We start from the raw sequence: 18,317 nt of genomic DNA, 5'->3' as shown, positions 1-18,317 counted from the left end.
TTCTCTGTCAGCAAGAAATTGTGAGCATGTACCTCTATTATTATTTTGATTTAATTAATTTCATTTAATAAAAATCTTTTTTCTTTCCTTTCTTCCTCCTTCTCACATTGAAAAAGAAAACAAAACAAAATTCGTCTAGTTAAGCAAAACAAATTCCTGGATTGGCTATGTCCAAAATATGTCTCACTCTGCACCCTGACTCCGTCATCTTGCTGTCAAGTTAGCACATTGCATCATGAATTCTTTAGAATCATGGTTGGTCATGTCTTCATTATGTGTGTCATAAAAATTACACAAAAATAAAAGGATGTGAAGAAGATGGAATATTTGATCCTGGAGTCAAAAGACTTCAGCATCAGAATTTATGGAATAGAGGAATGCTATGTCTACACCTACACTTTAGCAAAATCACTTTGATAGCCTTGTGGTAGATGGTTTGGAAGGGGGAGAAACTTGAGCAGGGCAGAAATATAAACCAGCAGTCCATTGCAGTAGTCTAGGTGAAAAGGCCTTCACCAGGGTGGGGGCAGCATGAGAAGAGAGAAGGAACATGTGTGCATGATCTTGTGAAGTAGAAAGGAGATGCTTGGCAAATGATGGGTAATATGGGGTAAAAGATGGTGTTCGATTTGTGCACCTGGTTGACTGGAAAGGTGATGGTGGCCTTGACGCTAATATCAGGAGGTTTGGAAGAAAGGTAGTATAGTGAGATTTCTGATGCAGAACATAATCCTCACCCATGGGTGTTCATTCTTTTTGTCTCATTCTTTCCCACTCAGAACCAAAGCAACGTGGGTCTTTTATGGACTGGTAACTGTTTTAGGGGACAGAACCTGTCCCTGGGGAGTGAGGCATCTGTCCAATCCATAATGTGAGAGAGGAAGTTTAGAGGGCAGGGCATGTTGAGGACACATGAGTATCCCTCATGTAGCTGTGGGTGAGTGGAGAGTGGTTAGGTTAAAATTGCCCCGTGCAGGCAGTCACAGAAAGGGAAAAGTTTTGGAACCTGTACAGGGAAAGGAGGGAGTTGGGCTGGGGTAGTGACGGTGGATAAGGTTGTTTTGGAGACCAGCCCCATGAGGGTTATTGCTGGGTGGTTCACGTTCCCCTTGGGGTCAGGCCACCTTTTTTACAGGCCCCATTAAGCATGTCTTTCACTGGCCGCTGTTGTTGCCACTCTCTCTCTCTGAACTTCCAGGTCTGGCTCCTTGCTTGTCTCCTGAAAACTTGCTCATGTCTCCTCCATACCTGAAAACCCTCTCGCTTGTTCTTGCCTTCCCCTTTAGGTAGTGTAGAACCTCATTTCTTCTACTTTCCTCGAATTCTTTTCTAATTTCTTTTACTAGCTTCTGGCCTCATTGTTCGGTGGAAACTACTCTCTCCAAAGTTCACATGTTCCTATTTGCAAGATCTAGTGGCCTTTTCTTTCATTCTTCCTTTCTTCTTTCCTACCTTTCTTGGAGGGGGGAAGGCAAGGCAATTGGGGTTAAATGATTTACTTGGCCAAGTCTAGTAAGACATGGCTAGTAAGTGTGCCAAGTGTCTGAGGTCGGATTTGAACTCAGGTCCTTCTGACTCCATGACCGGTGCTCTATTCACTGCGCCACTGAGCCGCCTTGGCCTTTTCTTGAACAGCTCTCATTCTTTTTGAACTTTTTTCAGCTTCTGACACTGTTGATCACTGTCTTGTAGATGCTCTCTCCTGAGTTTTTGTGCAACGTCTCGAATCTCTGACTCCACACCATTTCTGTGCCGTCTTTGTTGGGTCTGTTAGTGTCCATGGCATAGATTGGGAGTGTTCCCAGAGCTCTTTCTTGAGCCCTCTTCTCTTTCTATATTTTCTTACTCGGTGACCTGAAGCAGAGACAGCCAACTTACTCACAACCAACTTACTCACCCCCCCCCCCAGCTGTGTTCCTGACCAGTGTGTGGCATATAATAGGTATTTAATAAAATGCTTATTGATTACTGATTGAGTGATTGGGGAAAAAAGTGGGGGAAAAAAAGGGAGGGAGAAGGAGGTAGCTTCCAAGTGATTTCAGAGAACTGCCTGATTATCATCATTATTGGTGTCTCTTAAATCCTTATTTTATATTAACTTTAATCTTTGTTGTAACAGCAAATAATCTTGACTTTACAAAGTGAATTGATTTAGAAATTGCTCCCACATCAGGAATGAATCCTTTCTTTTCTGTTTAAAATAGAATGGGTCTTATTTTTTTGCTTACCTTGTTCAGTGCCTTCTGACTTGTTTCTGGAAGAAGATATTGGTAATTTATGGGTGTGAAACTTCTGTGTAGTCTGCCATCTGCCTTTCTTAAGTTTCTTCTGAGTCACAACTTTCACTGTTTCATATTGTCCTCCCTTAAGCTTGCTTTTGCTTGGACGTTACTGAGCGCTAAATACTTTAAAATTTAATTTATAAGGTCTTAATGAGTGTTTTTGTGCTTTTTCTTTACCTCTCAATATTGTGGTACCAATGTTGGCATAGAAGTTGCAGATATTTTCCTTGCAGTCTTTTTTTTTTTTTTTTTGGCAAAAACTTACCAGAAACACTGTGATATGAGATGACCAATGTCCTATGAAATAATGTTTCCTGTTGCCTTTTTATTGTGGTAAGACCAATGCTGCCACTTCCCAGTCAGGAAAACATGAGGGTCATGCCACTGAGCTACACTGTTTTGTTTTCTGGTGTCTTTTGTAGGACTAATGTAAAATCTGATACAATTCATCATGCCCTTCATTAATATGTCTTTCCTTGTTCATTTTACAAAAACACCAAGAGCTAAGTTAATTGTTATAGGTAATCAGAAATGTGTAGGATTCCTAATACCCTCTATCCCCTTTCCTGACACCATCATAGCCAGAATGCAAGGAGTTCCTCAGAGAAGACTGAGAGCCATAGTGTATTTCATGTTAAATGATGTACTTGCCTGGTATATAGCAGATGTTTCATAGATACTTGTTGATCAGTTCCCTACAAGTAAGAGAGCTGCCTGGCTACTGAGAAGCTACATGATTCACTGAGGGCCGCACTGCTAGCCCGTGGCAGAGGAAGGGCTTGAACCCAGACTTCCTGGCCTCTCCTGCCCCTTAATGCCCTGTCATAGATCTGAGAGCCATTGCCAATGGTTTAGAGCCTGAGGAGTGAGTTCCTCTTTCTACAGTTTCTTTGGTGTAAAATAAAAGAATTTGACTTGCCCAGCTCTAAGAGATCCTCAAACTCTGTGATTCTTTGACATCACTACTGTATGGTACATACATCATTAAAGAGTTATTGATGGTTTGGTCTGGGAACCTGACTGCCTTTGATATTAACATTTTTATGGAGCAAACAGATTCTGAGTTCTGAACAGCAATTTAATTTTGGCATGAACTGTTAGAGGTGCTTGCCTGCTATTTTGTCATAAATGGGGATTGAAAATCTCGGTCATTGTGATAATAATTAGAGGGTGGGTGGCACCAACCCTTGCCTGCCCTAATGGAAAGACTTTTCACCTGTTTTTGTTTTATGGACCCTTTTGGCAGTCTGAAGCCTGTGAACCCTGTCTCAGAATAAATGCAAAAAATAAAATACATACAATTATAAAAGAAACTAATTATACCGAAATAGTTATTAAAATATTAAACAGGATCCCAGGTTGTGATCCCTTCTCTAAGATTTCTGCCTTTTTAAGTAGGTTTCTAGTTCTCTAGTTACAAAAAGGACTTGAGCTTGGTCTCAGCTCTGTGACTAACTTTATGATGATGTTCTTTTTTTCTAGATATTTCACATTAAAAAAATCTCCTGTAAAAATTTTGAAAGAATGGCAGCAGAAACTCAGACACTTAACTTTGGGCCCGAATGGTGAGTTTTTCCTTTTTATTTAAATTGAATTAAGCATTGAATGATCTTGGGAAATGTAACTTCTGTCTCTCAAGGGACTGTTACAACTATTACTAATACTATAATATTTGCATTTAATATATAGGAGAAGTTTGTGAGCTGAACAGTATTTGTAAGATTCTTGGAAAAATCTGTGAAATTAAAAATATTTTTATTTTTGCATATGGGTCTTAGACTTTTGACTTAGATGAAAAAATTAATATGCTTTTATAAGACCCAAGAAGATCTCATAACCAGCATTTGATTATCTTTGCTATTGGGGGAGTGTACTGATCTAGAAGAACTCAAAGGTTGATTAATAACAAAAGATTTCTTTTTCACCATTGAATGCATATAACTTATTTTAATAATGATTTTTATTTTCATAGATGTTATTCTCATCCAAACTATTAAGTAGTTTGAATTTCCTAAATTGGGCAAGAAGCCCAGAAACATACTGTATTAATTTTGTTATTTTTAAAAATTACTACTAATGATCAATACTTAAATAATTTCAAGTTGACTTTCATAGTTGCTTATATTCAGAATATAGACTTTATCATAGAATTTTAATTTATTGTAATATATTGTGGTTAGTTTTTTCCTCCTGTAAATTGATCATTACGTTCTTTCTATCATGGTTTGAATAATAATCCAGTACTCATTCAATTAATGTAACCCCTTTTATGGTATCAGGTGCTGTGTTTTTGTTTGTTAAATATGAGCATAAGCACTTGTGTGTGGTAGGAGTTTTATGTTTTTCATATTTGAGAGCCAAAGTGCTGTAATAGATGGAAAATTGTCCTAGGAATGAGGAAGATCTGTATTTTGGGCAGAGCCAAGTTGTCGGAGTAGAAGCACAACCTCTCCCCGGCTCTGGCTTCCACCTTCCCCAACCCATGTGAAAAGGGGACTCTAAACAAACTTTGGAGCTGCAGAACCCACAAAATGACACAGAGAAGCTAACCTCCCGCTGAGGACACTCGGGCAGGCAGGAATCGGCCAGAGCAGTGTTCTGAGAGCCGAGCCCAGCCCCAAGCCAAGGCTTTAGCCCCAGGGCGGGCCTGACCAGCCACTGGCTTGAGGGACTCCAGATCAGCAGCAGCTGTGGCCCTTTCCAGATTTATCAATACATAGATGCAAAGGACAAAGTGAGAGGTCAGTGCAGTCTGGACTTTGGGACCCAGTAAGTGGGAGTGTGTGCCTTTTGCCCCCAGGGTGAGAAGCCTCTGAGATACCAGTATAGCCAGCCAGCGCCACCAGCTCCTGGCCTGCAGAGTGTAGAGGGACCAAGCACCATAATCGCTCTTGTTTTAACCTTCTTGGATCTGGATTGCAATCTAGGGTGGAGGTCCTGGGATGTGTGTCCAGCTTGCCAGAGTGTGTGGAGACCTCAGAGAGGGCACCCATCTAATACTTCCGGCAGCTGAGAAAGCCCCAGCGTTTGGGATGAAAACTCCCCTGTCTGGTGGCAGAGTCCTACTGTGGCAAAAAGCCCAGGGGTCAAGTGACTTGAGGGGCGACATGACCAGGCAAAGGAAACAAAGCAGACAGAAGATTCCAACATTACAGTCCTATTTTGGGGACAAAAAGGAGCAAAGCATGGAACAGGAGGAAAACAGTGAAGTCAGAACTCCTGCACCAAAAGCTTCAAAGGAAAATACAAGCTGGTTACAGGCCATAGAGGACCTTAAGAAGCAGATAAGAGAAGAGGAGGAAAAATTGGGAAGAGAAATTAGAACGATTCAAGAAAATTATGAAATGAGAGTCAACAGCCTGACTGAGGAAAATAATACCTTAAAAAACAGACTGACTCAAATGGCAAAAGAGGCTTCAAAAAGGCAATGAGGAGAAGAATGCCTAAGTCGAATTTGCCAGATGGAAAAAGAATCTCAAAAGCTCACTGAGGAGAATCATTACTTCAGAATTAGATTGGAGCAAATGGAAGCTAATGACTTTATGAGAAATCAAGATGCTGTTAAACAGATTCAAACAAATGAAAGAATAGAAGGCAATGTGAAATATCTCATGGGAAAAACCACTGACCTGGAAAATAGATCCAGCAGAGATAATTTTTAAATTATTGGACTACCTGAAAGCCATGATCAAATTAAGAACCTAGAAATCATCGTCCAGGAAGTTCTCAAAGAAAACTGCCCTGATGTTTTAGTACCAGAGGGCAAAATAGAGCTTGAAAGAATCCACCGATCACCTGCTGAAAAAGATCCCAGAAAGAAAACTCTTAGGAATATTATAGCCAGGTTCCAGAATCCCCAGATTAAGGAGAGAATATTACAAGCAGCCAGGAAGAAACAATTTGAATATTGTGGAAACACAATCAGGATAACCCAGGATCTGGCAGCTCCTACCCTGAGGGATCAAAGGGCTTGGAATATGATATTCCAGAGGTCAAAGGAGCTGGGATCACCTAGATCACCAAGAGTCACCTACCCAGCAAAACTGTGTATCATGTTTCAGGGGAAAATATGGTCATTCAGTGGAATAGAGGACTTTCAGGCATTCTTGCCGAAAAAACCAGAGTTGAATAGAAAATTTGACATTCAGGTACAAGAAGCAAGAGAAGCATGAGAAGGTAAAAAGGGAAAAGAAATCATAAGGAACTTATCAAAGTTGAACTATTAACATTCCTACATGGAAAAACAATAATTGTAACTGATGAAACTTTTCTCAGTGGTTGAAGGAAATAGAAATATATATAACTCTATATATGAGGGTATATGGGTATATGAATATGTATGTGAATATATGTATATATGTTTACAGGTATACATAGATAGAGGGCACAGGACCAATTTTACAGGAAGGGATGATACTTAAAAGGTGAAATTAAGAGGTGAGAGAGGAATATAATGAGAGGAGATGGGGAGAGACAGATTGGGGTAAACTATCTCATACAGAAGAGGCAAGGGAAAATGGTTACAAGGGAGGGGAAGAACAGGAAGGCAAAAGGGAATGGGTCAATCTTATTCCCATTGAATTTGGCTTTAGGAGGGAATGAAATACACACTAAATAGGGTATCTCATCCTCCAGGAGAGTAGGGGGGGGAAGGCAATGAGAGGGGGGATGATGGAAGGGAGGGCAGGCTGAGGAGGAGGGAAGTTGGAAGCACCCACTTTTGAAAAGGGACAGGATCAAAGTAGAGAATAGAACAAGTGGGAGGTGGGATAGGAGGGAGGAAAATATAGTCAGTCTTTTACAGTATATCTACTATGTTATTGTTTTGCATTAGCCACACATGTACAACCTATACTGAACTGCTTGTCTTCCCAGTAAGGGTGGGTGACAAGGAAGGAAGAGAATGAATATGGAATTCAAAGTTTTAAAACCAAATATCAAAAAATATATATGCATATATGTATGTATATGTGTATATATATATACTATTATTAATACTATTTTACATCTAATTGGGAAGTAATATATATATATATAGGCACTGAGGCATAGAGATCCACTGGAAAAGTCAAAAGGGGTATGGGAGAAAATATGGGAGAGAGCAGATTGGAGGAGGGGATATCCTGTGGGACTGCTATTTTGGAGCGGTAGGTAGGGGAAAAATGGGGAGAAAATTTGTAACTCAAAATCTGATGGAAACAAATGATGTAAATCAAAAGTTAATAAAGTATTTAAGAAAAGATCTGTATTTTGTCTCTATGTTAAATCATGTCAGGTAAAAAAAATCATCTTTTTAGATATTGCTTTGATGAGATCAGTAGGGATACTCTTCACTTTTTCAAATCCTAATTTTTCTTCCTTTTTAATCCTTTTTTAAGTTTATAATATTGTTTTATTTTTAAATTTTATTAATAGTTAAATATTGTCAAAAGATACTTCCTAATAAATACACAACCCTTCTACTAAGTACCTTCCTGAAAGTTGTTCCTTAATCAATTATTTATAGAAAGGAAAGATCAAAGGACCCTTAGAGACTTAAGTTTGGTCCCTTCCTTTCAGGTTCCTGTGTGCCCCACGTTGGGCCCCATTTGCCATGGGCTGCTCAGTGTCCAGCAGGTAGCATGATTCGGAGACGTGAATAAGAAATGACCAAGCCATGTCAAGGAAGGATGAAATCCATTTATTGATTCTCAGGACAAGGTTTTTATTGAGCAAAAGAGACAAAGGAAGGGGACTCAAGTTTTCTAATCATTACCCAGTCTGTTGGATCCTGGATAGATAATTTGATAAGGATTCCTTCTCTAGGTTCAAGAGTCTTAGAAAGAGCCAGTTAACCCTTTTCATATGCAGTCACATAACAAAGGAAGCTCTTGAGCACTGGCTTCAAGGCCAAATACCAAAGCTGTATCATCTAGGACATCTGCATAGGAACTGACCACCTAAGAATTCAAATATTTTGGTTTTGAACAAGTCAAGTCTTGGGGCAGAGCCTATTGGTCTCAGAACTCAAACAACATCCTTTTAAGTGTAACCCATATCAATAGAACTCAGGAGCTAACTTGACCTTGTCTCAAAGAGGTCTTTGATATTCGGGTCCACTGATATCAAGGTAATTATCTGAGATCTTGATCAAGCCTCTTTGGCTCCCAGCAATGAGTAAACTGACTTGATGAACTATGTCAGAGAGACTTTCAGTCCAACTACATAGCTTAGTGGTTGAACTGTACTATTGATATTTATTTTTCATTTGTGATTGGTTTGACCAGTTATTTTCTAATTGCTGTGAACATTTCTTAAGGGCCGGGACTGTTTTTGCTTGTATTAGTATTTCCAAATATTAGTGTAGAAATTTTATGGTAAATCATAAGTGGTTGATCAATGCTAGTTAGGACTTCATGCCAGATTTGCTGTTGAACACCCATATTCTACCAAAAACCCTGAAGTATGCAGTAGACTAAGAATAAGCATTTAATCCAATAAGTAACTACAATAAAGGACTTCGTATAGTCCAGAATTGCACAGAAATCCAAAGTTTACAGGAATCTTACCAGCAAATCCACTTCTAGTGCGGGTCAGCTTCTTTTGTGAGACCAGAGCTGGCCAGGGGCATGACTATGTGACCTGTAGGCCTCTGTGTCCAGATGCAATAAGTCTGGAGGATTAGCCTTGAGGAAGCCCCACGTGGGGAGTGGCAGTGATGATGAACTCTAGCCTAGGTTGTCTGTGGTCCTCAGTGCTCAGTCCTCATTGAACCTGAGAGATCCAGGGGAGGACAGATCTGGGGAGGTACATATCAGTAGCAAAACCCCAGGGACTCAGAGATAAACCATGCAGGGAAGCTCTACTCCCCCCCCCCCCCCGACCCTGGGCAGGGGGAGAAAAACAGGCAAAAAGTCCCAACAAAGCTAAAGGGGTAAGGCAAAGAAAACACCATCCCGTTTCAAAAATTACTGCAATTCTAAGTTTGATTCTTCACAAGGATTACTTGAATACCTAGGAGAAATTAAATTATAAAAAATGAAATAAAAGATCTGGAGGAAAGAGTTGGAAGGAGATTAGGTAGTTTAGAATAAATAGAGAAACTGGTGAAACTTGATGAAGAAATAGACATCTTGAAAATTAGAATTTGCCATTTAAATCAAGGATTCCATGAGATAGCAAGAAATACTAGAACAAAATCTGAAGATTCTAAAAGTAGAAAAAAAGATAAGCCACCAGATCAGAAGCAGCAGATCGGGAAAACATGTCAGAAAGGTATAATTTAATAATCATTGGGCCCCCAGAAAACCATGACTTTAAAAAAATGGAAGGTCTGGTCATACTTCTTTTTGCCTTTTTTTTTTGGAGGGGGAAAGGTAGGGTGATTGGGATTAAGTGACTTGTCCAAGGTCACACGGCTAGTTTTTATGTTAAATGTTTGAAGCCGGATTTGAACTCAGGTCGTCCTGACTCTAGGGCCAGGCCTCTACTCACTGTGCCACCTAGCCACCCCTCATACTTCTTTTTTCAAGAAGTTATTAATGAATACTGACTAAATCTCTTAGAGGAAATAAAGATAGAAGGAAGCTACTCATCATCTACTGAAAGGAGTCCAAATGATTAAGGCTCTGGAATATCATAGCCAAAATCCAGAACTTCCACATCAAAGAAAAATTCTACAAGAATGCTGAAAAATGCAGTTTAAGTCCAGAGTACTAGAATCAGGGTCCCCTAAGACCTGGTAGCTTAGAAACACCAGAAGATCTGGACTACAGAAAACCAAAAGGCTTGAGAGGTGGACCAAAAAATCAAGTTGCAGAGCTGAGCACTTCTGATTCTACAGGGGAAAAAATGGTTCTTGAGTGGAATAGGGGACTCCAAGGATTCTTCATGAAAAGAATCGAACTGAGAAGGAAGTTTGAAATGCAAACCTGAGAGTCCAAACAGGCCTAGTAATGTAAATTTATTTGAAGTTTTTGGTGGGGGCTTACACTTGGAGAAAAAAGAAGTGTTTTTTCAGAACATTAATGACTTCAAGAATATTGAGGGAATTGAGTAAGAAAATAGGACTTGAGGGTGGATTACTTCCCTTCTGATGGTTTGAGGAAAGAAGAGTAAAAGGAAGAAGAGTGTAGAAACAAAAAAGGGGCGTGCTTGCTCTTTCTCATGAGTGGGATGCATGATAATTTGATACAAATATGGAGAGAGTTGGGGGTGGAATTAACGTTGGATGACGTCACTCCTATCTGAAAAAAAAAGGGGGGGGGGTTGAAAACACACATGCCGCCAAATACAGCAGATTCAACTGGGAAATAGCCAGGGGAGGAGTGTGGTAGAGGTGGAAAAGGGGGAGGGTAATTTTGGGGAGCAAACCTCAATCTTCCTGATTCTGATGGAGGAGAATAAAAGGGGGAAAAGGGGAAGGAACCCAAGTGATGTGAGCCTTAAATTGCCTCATAGTTGGGGAAAGGCTGAATAAACTGTGGCATATAGATATAAGGGAGTCCCAGTTCATATTAAGAGATGATAAACAAACGTCTAGAATCCTGGGTTGTATGAACTGAGGGGGAACCAAGAGAACAATTTATATGAAGATAATATTGTAAAGAAAAAGCAACCAGCCTTAAACATTGTTCAAAGCAGTATTTAGCCTTGTTTTCAGAGGGTCTGGGAGGAGACATAGAAGGGCAAGGTTACTGTAGGGATTTCTTTGGCTTGACTGTACCTGTTTGTTACTTGCGTTTCCTCCCTTACTTTCTCTTAATCTTGAAAGGGTTAACAGTAGTAATGCCAAGAAAAAGTGGGACATTTTAACGCTTTTTAAGATTCCCTAAAAAGGATTCCATTCCAGGAGGAGGACAAAAACTTGTTAGTTCCTGCAGGTTGGATGTGGAACATAGAGGGTTTGTGGGAACAGTCAGTTTGACTGTAACAGAAGCTCTCAGAGTGCAGGGGTGGGTCCTCTTTTGTGTCTCAAGTGCCTAGCACAATTATTTGTTCTTAGGTTATTAAATATTTGCCGAGATAAGTAAAATTGAATTCATGAAAGGGAGTATTAATGTGGAGTAAGGTTGGAAAATTGGGTTTGACTCAGGGGCCTCAGATGCCAGCTTGAGGAATTGACATTGATATTAAAAAGCTAAAGAAGGTTTCGGTCAGTGGAGGGCTGAGGTCAGATTTGTGTTTTGGGGAGAATATTTGAAATCTGTGTGAAGAATAAATTAGAATGAGGAGAGATTGGCTATGGATATCAGAATTCTGTTGTAATCAAGGCAGAGAGTATGGTCTGAAGTGGGATGGAGAGAAGGGGACTGAGGCATTGAGGTAGAATTGAAGATACTTTGGGAACTGATTGAATTTGGAGTGCAGGAGGAAGGAATATTAAAAGACTAGGAAAATAATAATAGTAACATTTCTATTGGCTTTAAAATTTGCAAAGCACTTTACACAAGGAAGATCATGATTCTAAGAGATAAAGTACAAACATGATTATCAGTGGAGTGGATTTTAGCTATTTTACTCAAAGGGTCTTCTTTCCTGTCATTCTGTATTGGAATCAGTCTACCTTAGGATTTCATTAGCTCTTTTCTTGCATAAATTCTAGGGCAACACAGTCTAATACTTTCTTGATAGATTTTTTGGAAAAAGATAAATCACTTTAAACTCTTTATGTTTTATAGAAAAAAAATTCTGACTGGAAAAGTCAAATTTCTCCTTTTATGTTTTTGAATTTAAAAAATTTTTCTTTTCCAAACAATGAAAATATACATTCTTTCCTCCTTCCCCTCCTCCACTGAAAAAGAAATAAACATAAACCCCTTACAACAATTATGACTATTCGTGCAAAACAAATTCTTACTTTAACCGTATCAAAAAAAATGTATGTTTCAATCTGCACCTTGAATCCATCACCTCTATGTTAGGAGATGGGTAACATGTGTCATCAGAATTCTAAAAGTCTTTCATAGTTGTTTGCCTTTGCAATGTTATTATTGTATAAATTGTCCTTCCCTCTACATCATTTCAGAGAAACCTTCTCAGGTTCCTTTCTTACATCACAATAGTATTCTGTTACATTCAGGCAGCATAACTTGGTCAGCCATTCCCCCTTAAGTTTCCTATTCTTTGCTAGAACGCAAAGAGCTGCCATCCTGTGATTGATATGAGAATGTTAACTCCTTTCACCTAGCACATAGTAGGTACCAAATAACGATCTGTTGATTAGATTGATTGATCGATTTATCAGATTTGGATTTATTTTGGATTTTGAAATTGAGATCATTAATGTAGACCCCAGGACATAAAGATGATTTTATTTATTTATTTTTTTGAGATTCTTAATGTACCTGATAGCTTGGAGATTTGGGTGAGAGATTTTTGTGGGCTGGGAAGAGACAGCAGTAAGTATGGTATTAATCTTGAAGCTTGTCTGTCTCAGTTCTACTGGCATGTGAGACTGATGCTGCAGGTACATTTTATTATCAATAGTAAATTCAGAACTATATTGAACACATTTTCTGTGTTGTATAAAACCCCATGGTAAGCAGTCTTTCTTTAAAACTCGAGGTAAGAATTACCAGTTAACCCCATTAGGAGTGGAGGTTTTGAAATAAATTTATTTCATGTGGTTAGCTACCTTGGTTGTTGAAAATGAGTCACTTTCCACGTAGTAGGTGAGCCTGGCCATGTTCTGAATGCCCAAGTGGAGGGCAAGGGCAGGAATGGGCTCTGGCGATTGGTGAGATATTATGGATGATTTAGCGTCATTAGCAGTGGGGCAGCTTTTGTTGCATTAATATTTGGGGTTTGTTATATGGAGATTTACTGGTATTGGAAATAAGTTGTTTGCTTGAAGTCTGGTGCAAAGTCTGCTTTGTTATTGAAAATCACTGTGCTGAGAGAAGGTAGCTGCCAACTCCTTTACACTCTAAGGTCATTTCCACATGACAGTAGGATAAGGGAATCATACTCTAATTTTGTTACTTAGAATGAGGAACTAGAGCTAATTCTGTGTACTCTTTGATATTTTTTTTATTTGCAAAGGTGAAAATGTATATTTTAATGATCAATTTAAGAGCTTGATGTCGCAAGCTCTTCTACCACTGCAAATGAGGTGTACCGTTCTGTCATCTGCATTCATTATTGATGTGTCAGAGATGTTACTACTGTAGTGGACCTTATTCAATTAAAATAATCTGAATCATAAAACTTCAAGCAGCCATCAGTTTTTCTCTGCTGTTCTGCTTATGCTTTAATACCTTTGTAGTTCCATTAAAATGGATAAACCTTTCAGTGGTGGGGATTTGAACCTAGCCACATTTTCACATTTTGTGCACTTTTGTCTCTGTCCTCCCATGAATCCTGGTGGCCATCAAAATTAAGGCTGCTTTCCTCTAGATCAGTGACATACACATTGTTTTGATCATTTATATAACTTTCGGTTTAAAACAGTGAGCAAACAGCCCTAGTATAGTCTGCTTCATGAAATGTTTACATGTATGATTATACTAAGGTCATGTACATTATTTTTAAAATACACAAAAATAGAACTTAAGGTTAAGATAAAGATAAGATAAGCAATATTATAAAGTACCTTAATTTTTGTTTTATAAACAAAATGTTCTCTAAAATAAATAATAACTTTTTTTTTTTTAAAGCAATCGGGGTTAAGTAACTTGCTCAAGGTTACACGGCCAGTTATTATTTCTGGGTGTGGTGCTGAGTATCTGAGCCCGGATTTGATCCAGGTCATCCCGACACTGGAGCCAGTGTTCTTACTCGCTGAGCCACCTGGCCGCCCCTAAGCAATTGCGGTTAAGTAACTTGCTCAAGGTTACACGGCCAGGTGTTTCAGGGTGGGTGCTAAGTGTCTGAGCCTGGGATTCGATCTCTAGGTCTTCTCAACACTGGAGCCGGTGCTCTTACTGGCTGTGCTACCTGGCCGCCCCTTAAATAATAACTTTTTAAATGAAAACAATCTAATTGAGTATGCTTTATTGTTTTAAATAAAATCTTGGTTATTACCCATTGTGTACAGTGAGCGATTCAAAAGTTTGATTTTGATGCCTAATTTTTAACCGCTGTCATGGTAGAAATACACACCTAATAAAGGGATATAGATCAGAATGGAAGGAAGAAAGGCATCTATCATATTGCTCATTTTGCAGTCCCTCCAATTCCATGGAGGTTTTTGTTGAGGTTGGCTAATCAATTTCCATGGTGCAAATCTGTTTTTGCAACTACCCAGAAGGTATTGTTAAATTAAGTTAAATTCTGACCTTAAGTGTTAAAAATTTACATTTTAAACAAATGGGTTCAAAATTCATTGAAACGCTTTATTTTAGAGAATTTTAACAGGATAATTTTTTTTAAATTTGCAGATATGATAATTTTAAATTTGTGACAAATTGTTATAATTCCTGGCAACAAGTGTTTCATAAATCATGATTATAATGCACTTTACATATATTTTAACTCATTTGATCCTCTCAGCAAACCAGTGAATGAGTACTATTATCCCTGTTTTATACACAAGGAAACTGAATCTGAGTTGAATAGACTTCCCCCAAAGCTACCCAACTAGTAATGTCTAAGGCAGGATTTGAATTTCAATCTTCCCAAATGTTTAAATGCAATATTGTGATCCCATGTCACTGACTATGTATGATGGCTTCACACGACAATTATTTCTTCTCTAGTATTCATAAAGAGAATGGTCATCATTAATTAATGGCAAATTTTTGCTAGACTTTTCATCAGCTTTGATTAGATTAGCATTGTTTTTCCATAATAATGAGGGTGAGGAAGACTGTCATGTACCAGGAGGAGATATATCAGCCCTGCCATTTTCTTCTTTACTTTTGCTGGCATTATTAATATTAACTTCGATCTGCAATTTCTTTGCAGATAACATTTCAAGTTAGTTATTTTATGAGGATTAGTATACTTAAAATTGGATTGTGTAATCCATAAATTCACAAAATAATAGGTTGTAGTATTCTTCATGATGACAAGGATAGGTAGTCATTCACATATATATAGGTCTTTAAGGTTCACAGAGTGCCCCTGACATAGATATTCCACAAATTTTCTATTTTTTAAAAGAAAAATAAATGCAAGTTCTGATATTTTCTGTATACTTTGCAGGTTCATTGTAGGTAGCCCACTTTGGGGACTCCTGCTCAAGTGTCTTGAGAGTGACAGGACAGAACATGTGCACTGTCTGCCTCTTCCAGCCACACTGTCTCTGATTAATATATCCCAACCCATTTACTCTTTTCTCATTGTCTTTTAGGTGTCCTGGGATTTTGATTTGTCAAAAACCATGGTATTCCAGCTTTATTTAAGAAACAATTGAATCAAGCAACGTTTACTAAGTACCACTGAGGGGTCAGTTGTTATTTCAGGTGTATTGTGAGAAGGACAGAGACAAAAAGGGAAACTGCCCTCCCCTCAGAGGGATTCTTTTCTGTGTTGGGAAACACATATGAAAGTACTGGGCCATTTGGACAGGGCGTTGGTTGGTAGAGGTTGGTTGGAGCTACACTTGAAAGGAAGCCAGGTCTTGAGAGGGGGAGGTAAGGAGGGCTGCATTACAGGCATGGAGGCAGCCATGTGCAGAGAGGTGCAAATGGGAGCTATCTCTGGTAAGGAATAGCTAAGATCCATTTTGGCTGGGTCAGGTTGTAGGGGTGGGAGTATTATGTTAGCTGAGTCTGGAAAAGGAGCTTGGAGCCATGTTTTCTTGTTGGGATCTTTTTCAAGAGGTGATCAGTGAATTCTTTCAGTTTTTGTTTTGCCCTCTGGTTCTAGAACATTAGGGCCGTTTTGCTTGATAATTTCTTGCAAGATGGTGTCTAGGCTCTTTTATTCATCATGGCTTTCAGGTAGTCCAGTAATTTTAAAATTATCTCTCCTGGATCTGTTTTCCAGATCAGGGATGCTGTCCGGCGTTTTAGTGACTAGAAGAGGGGTTGTTCCTTTGACAGGAATGGGGAACCATTTGGAAGAGGGTGGGTTTTGGGAAAAGATACGGAGTTTGACATGCCTCTGGCACATCTAGTTATAACTGTCCAGTAGGCATTTAGTGGTGTTGGAGTGGTACTCAGGAGCACTGGGGCACACATAGTTTTGAGAATCATCTATGATGGTGGGAGCTGATTAAGTCACCTAAAGAAAGAAGGTCAGAAAAGAGGAAAAAGGTGTAGGGCAAAAAGCCTTGCGTGATGGCCACTGTTCGGGCCGGCTGTGGATCGTGGTGAACCAGAGGAGAGGGATGAGTGGTCACACACATTGGAGGAGCCCTGAGAGAGGGGGCAGTGATGGTATCACCGAAACCCTGAAAGGAGAGTGGTCGGCAGTGGCAGATGCCACCCTGAGCAAAGAACAAGAATGACAGAGCAAAGACCTTGGCACCATTGGTTGGTTGTGACCTCAGTGGCAGCTGAGAAAAATCTTCCCGGAGCGCCCTTAGTCTGTATGAGCCTTCTGTTGCATGTCTGACTCCCTGTCTCCCTTCTCTTTTGCACTTCTGCTTTTCCTCCAGGCTTCGAGCTCTGTCCAGTGGTGGCAGTGTGACGTCCCCTCCGCTTTCTCCAGCATTGCCGAAGTATAAATTAGCAGACTATCGCTATGGGAGAGAGGAGATGTTAGCACTTTTTCTAAAGGATAACAAGGTAATCATACAGATGTTAAAATAAAAGAGAAGACTAAGACTGCTCCGTGACTGATGATGGAGAGAGCATTGTGTGGAAGGGCCCTGGAGAACAGCTCCACGCACAGATCCCCCCTCCCCCAAAGCTTTTCATGGTGCCTTTTTTTCCTCCAGAGTCAGATCTGACAGTACACTGGCAGCAGAGGCTTCCCCATGAAAGGCGGACGGGGAAGCACTTTGCCCTCAGGTGGCCTTCTTTTGCAGGTGGCATTTTCCCTGGGTACTCCTCATCTCTTGACTCTTTGCTCTCCTGAGTTGGAGACCAGAATCCAGTCCCCTCCAGGATACTGGTGCCCTGTGGTCGTGGACATGGGAATCATGAGCTCTGGCACGGACCTCTTCCAGGCCTGGGCCTCCCTCCTGAGGCTCCATGTTACTAAAGCCTCTAACCCAAGCTTCAGGGCAAGACTCCCCAAGCTCTTTTCAGATGGAACAGCAGCAGCAAAGATGAGGTTTAAGGTTTCCCTAACCCATACATAAGTTACTTCCCTGGCAGCAGATTCTCTAATTCCCATTTTTTCTGATGAGGAGACTGAGGCTGAGAGAAGTAAGTTACTTTCACATGGTCACTTAGGCAACTGGCTACGATATAAGCAACTCCATCAAGATGGGGTGGGGTTACAAATTCACAATGCACCTAGCTACTGATTTCTTGTGGCTGTTGCTTTTCTGTATTAAACAATGTGACTTTTAGCGTTTAATTGAAGGTTGCTAACTTTGGACCCAGGAATTTTTAAATTTGTGTTTCAGAATTTAATTTATTTTGCTACTTTTTGTTCTTTTTTTTTTTTTTAAAGCGATCAGGGTTAAGTGACTTGCTCAAGGTTACACGGCCAGGTGTTTCTGGGTATTGGAGTATCAGAGCCCGGATTTGATCCAGGTCATCCCGACACTGGAGCCGGTGCTCTTACTCGCTGAGCCACCTGGCCGCCCCTAAGCAATTGGGGTTAAGTAACTTGCTCAAGGTTACACGGCCAGGTGTTTCTGGGTGGGTGCCAAGTGTCGGAGCCCGGATTTGATCCACATGTCATCCTGACACTGGAGCCGGTGCTCTTACTCGCTGTGCTACCTGGCCGCCCCACTACCTTTTGTTCTTAAGTCAGATTCATTACTAAATATAGCCCTTCCTTTTCCCCTACCCAGTGAGCCTTCCCTTTTCAGAGGAAGAGAAGACAAACAGTCCTGCCAGGCGCCTGCCCCATTGAGCATTGGGGCACATGCAGCCTTCCACCCCTCAGAAGGGAAGGGTGTGATGGGGCAGCTTTCCCAGCTCTCAGCTCTGGATTGTAGAGGCTTTTATTACACCTTTTTCTACTACTTGTTTTAGAATCAAGATGCTGGGG

General features: G+C 40.1%; 1 protein-coding gene across 2 annotated transcripts in view; it reads left to right on the top strand.

Annotated features, from left to right (window-relative positions):
• The window catches only part of GIGYF2 (GRB10 interacting GYF protein 2), a 170,969-nt gene that overhangs the window by 44,783 nt on the left and 107,869 nt on the right, over positions 1 to 18,317 (top strand). For both annotated transcript variants that reach the window (XM_069103229.1, XM_069103231.1), the window contains 2 exons: positions 3,765 to 3,847; positions 16,807 to 16,936. In XM_069103229.1, coding sequence (XP_068959330.1) covers positions 3,807 to 3,847; positions 16,807 to 16,936 — 171 coding nt within the window. In that variant the 5' untranslated portion in view covers positions 3,765 to 3,806. The remainder of the gene's footprint in view (positions 1 to 3,764; positions 3,848 to 16,806; positions 16,937 to 18,317) is intronic.

This window comes from Petaurus breviceps, unplaced genomic scaffold (assembly GCF_028583685.1).
Source record: "Petaurus breviceps papuanus isolate PSGF00001 unplaced genomic scaffold, PetGlider_PUasm1.0 567, whole genome shotgun sequence".
NCBI lineage: Eukaryota > Metazoa > Chordata > Mammalia > Diprotodontia > Petauridae > Petaurus > Petaurus breviceps.
Note: the sequence above shows the minus strand (reverse complement) of the source record. Positions and strands in the feature narration are given on the sequence as shown.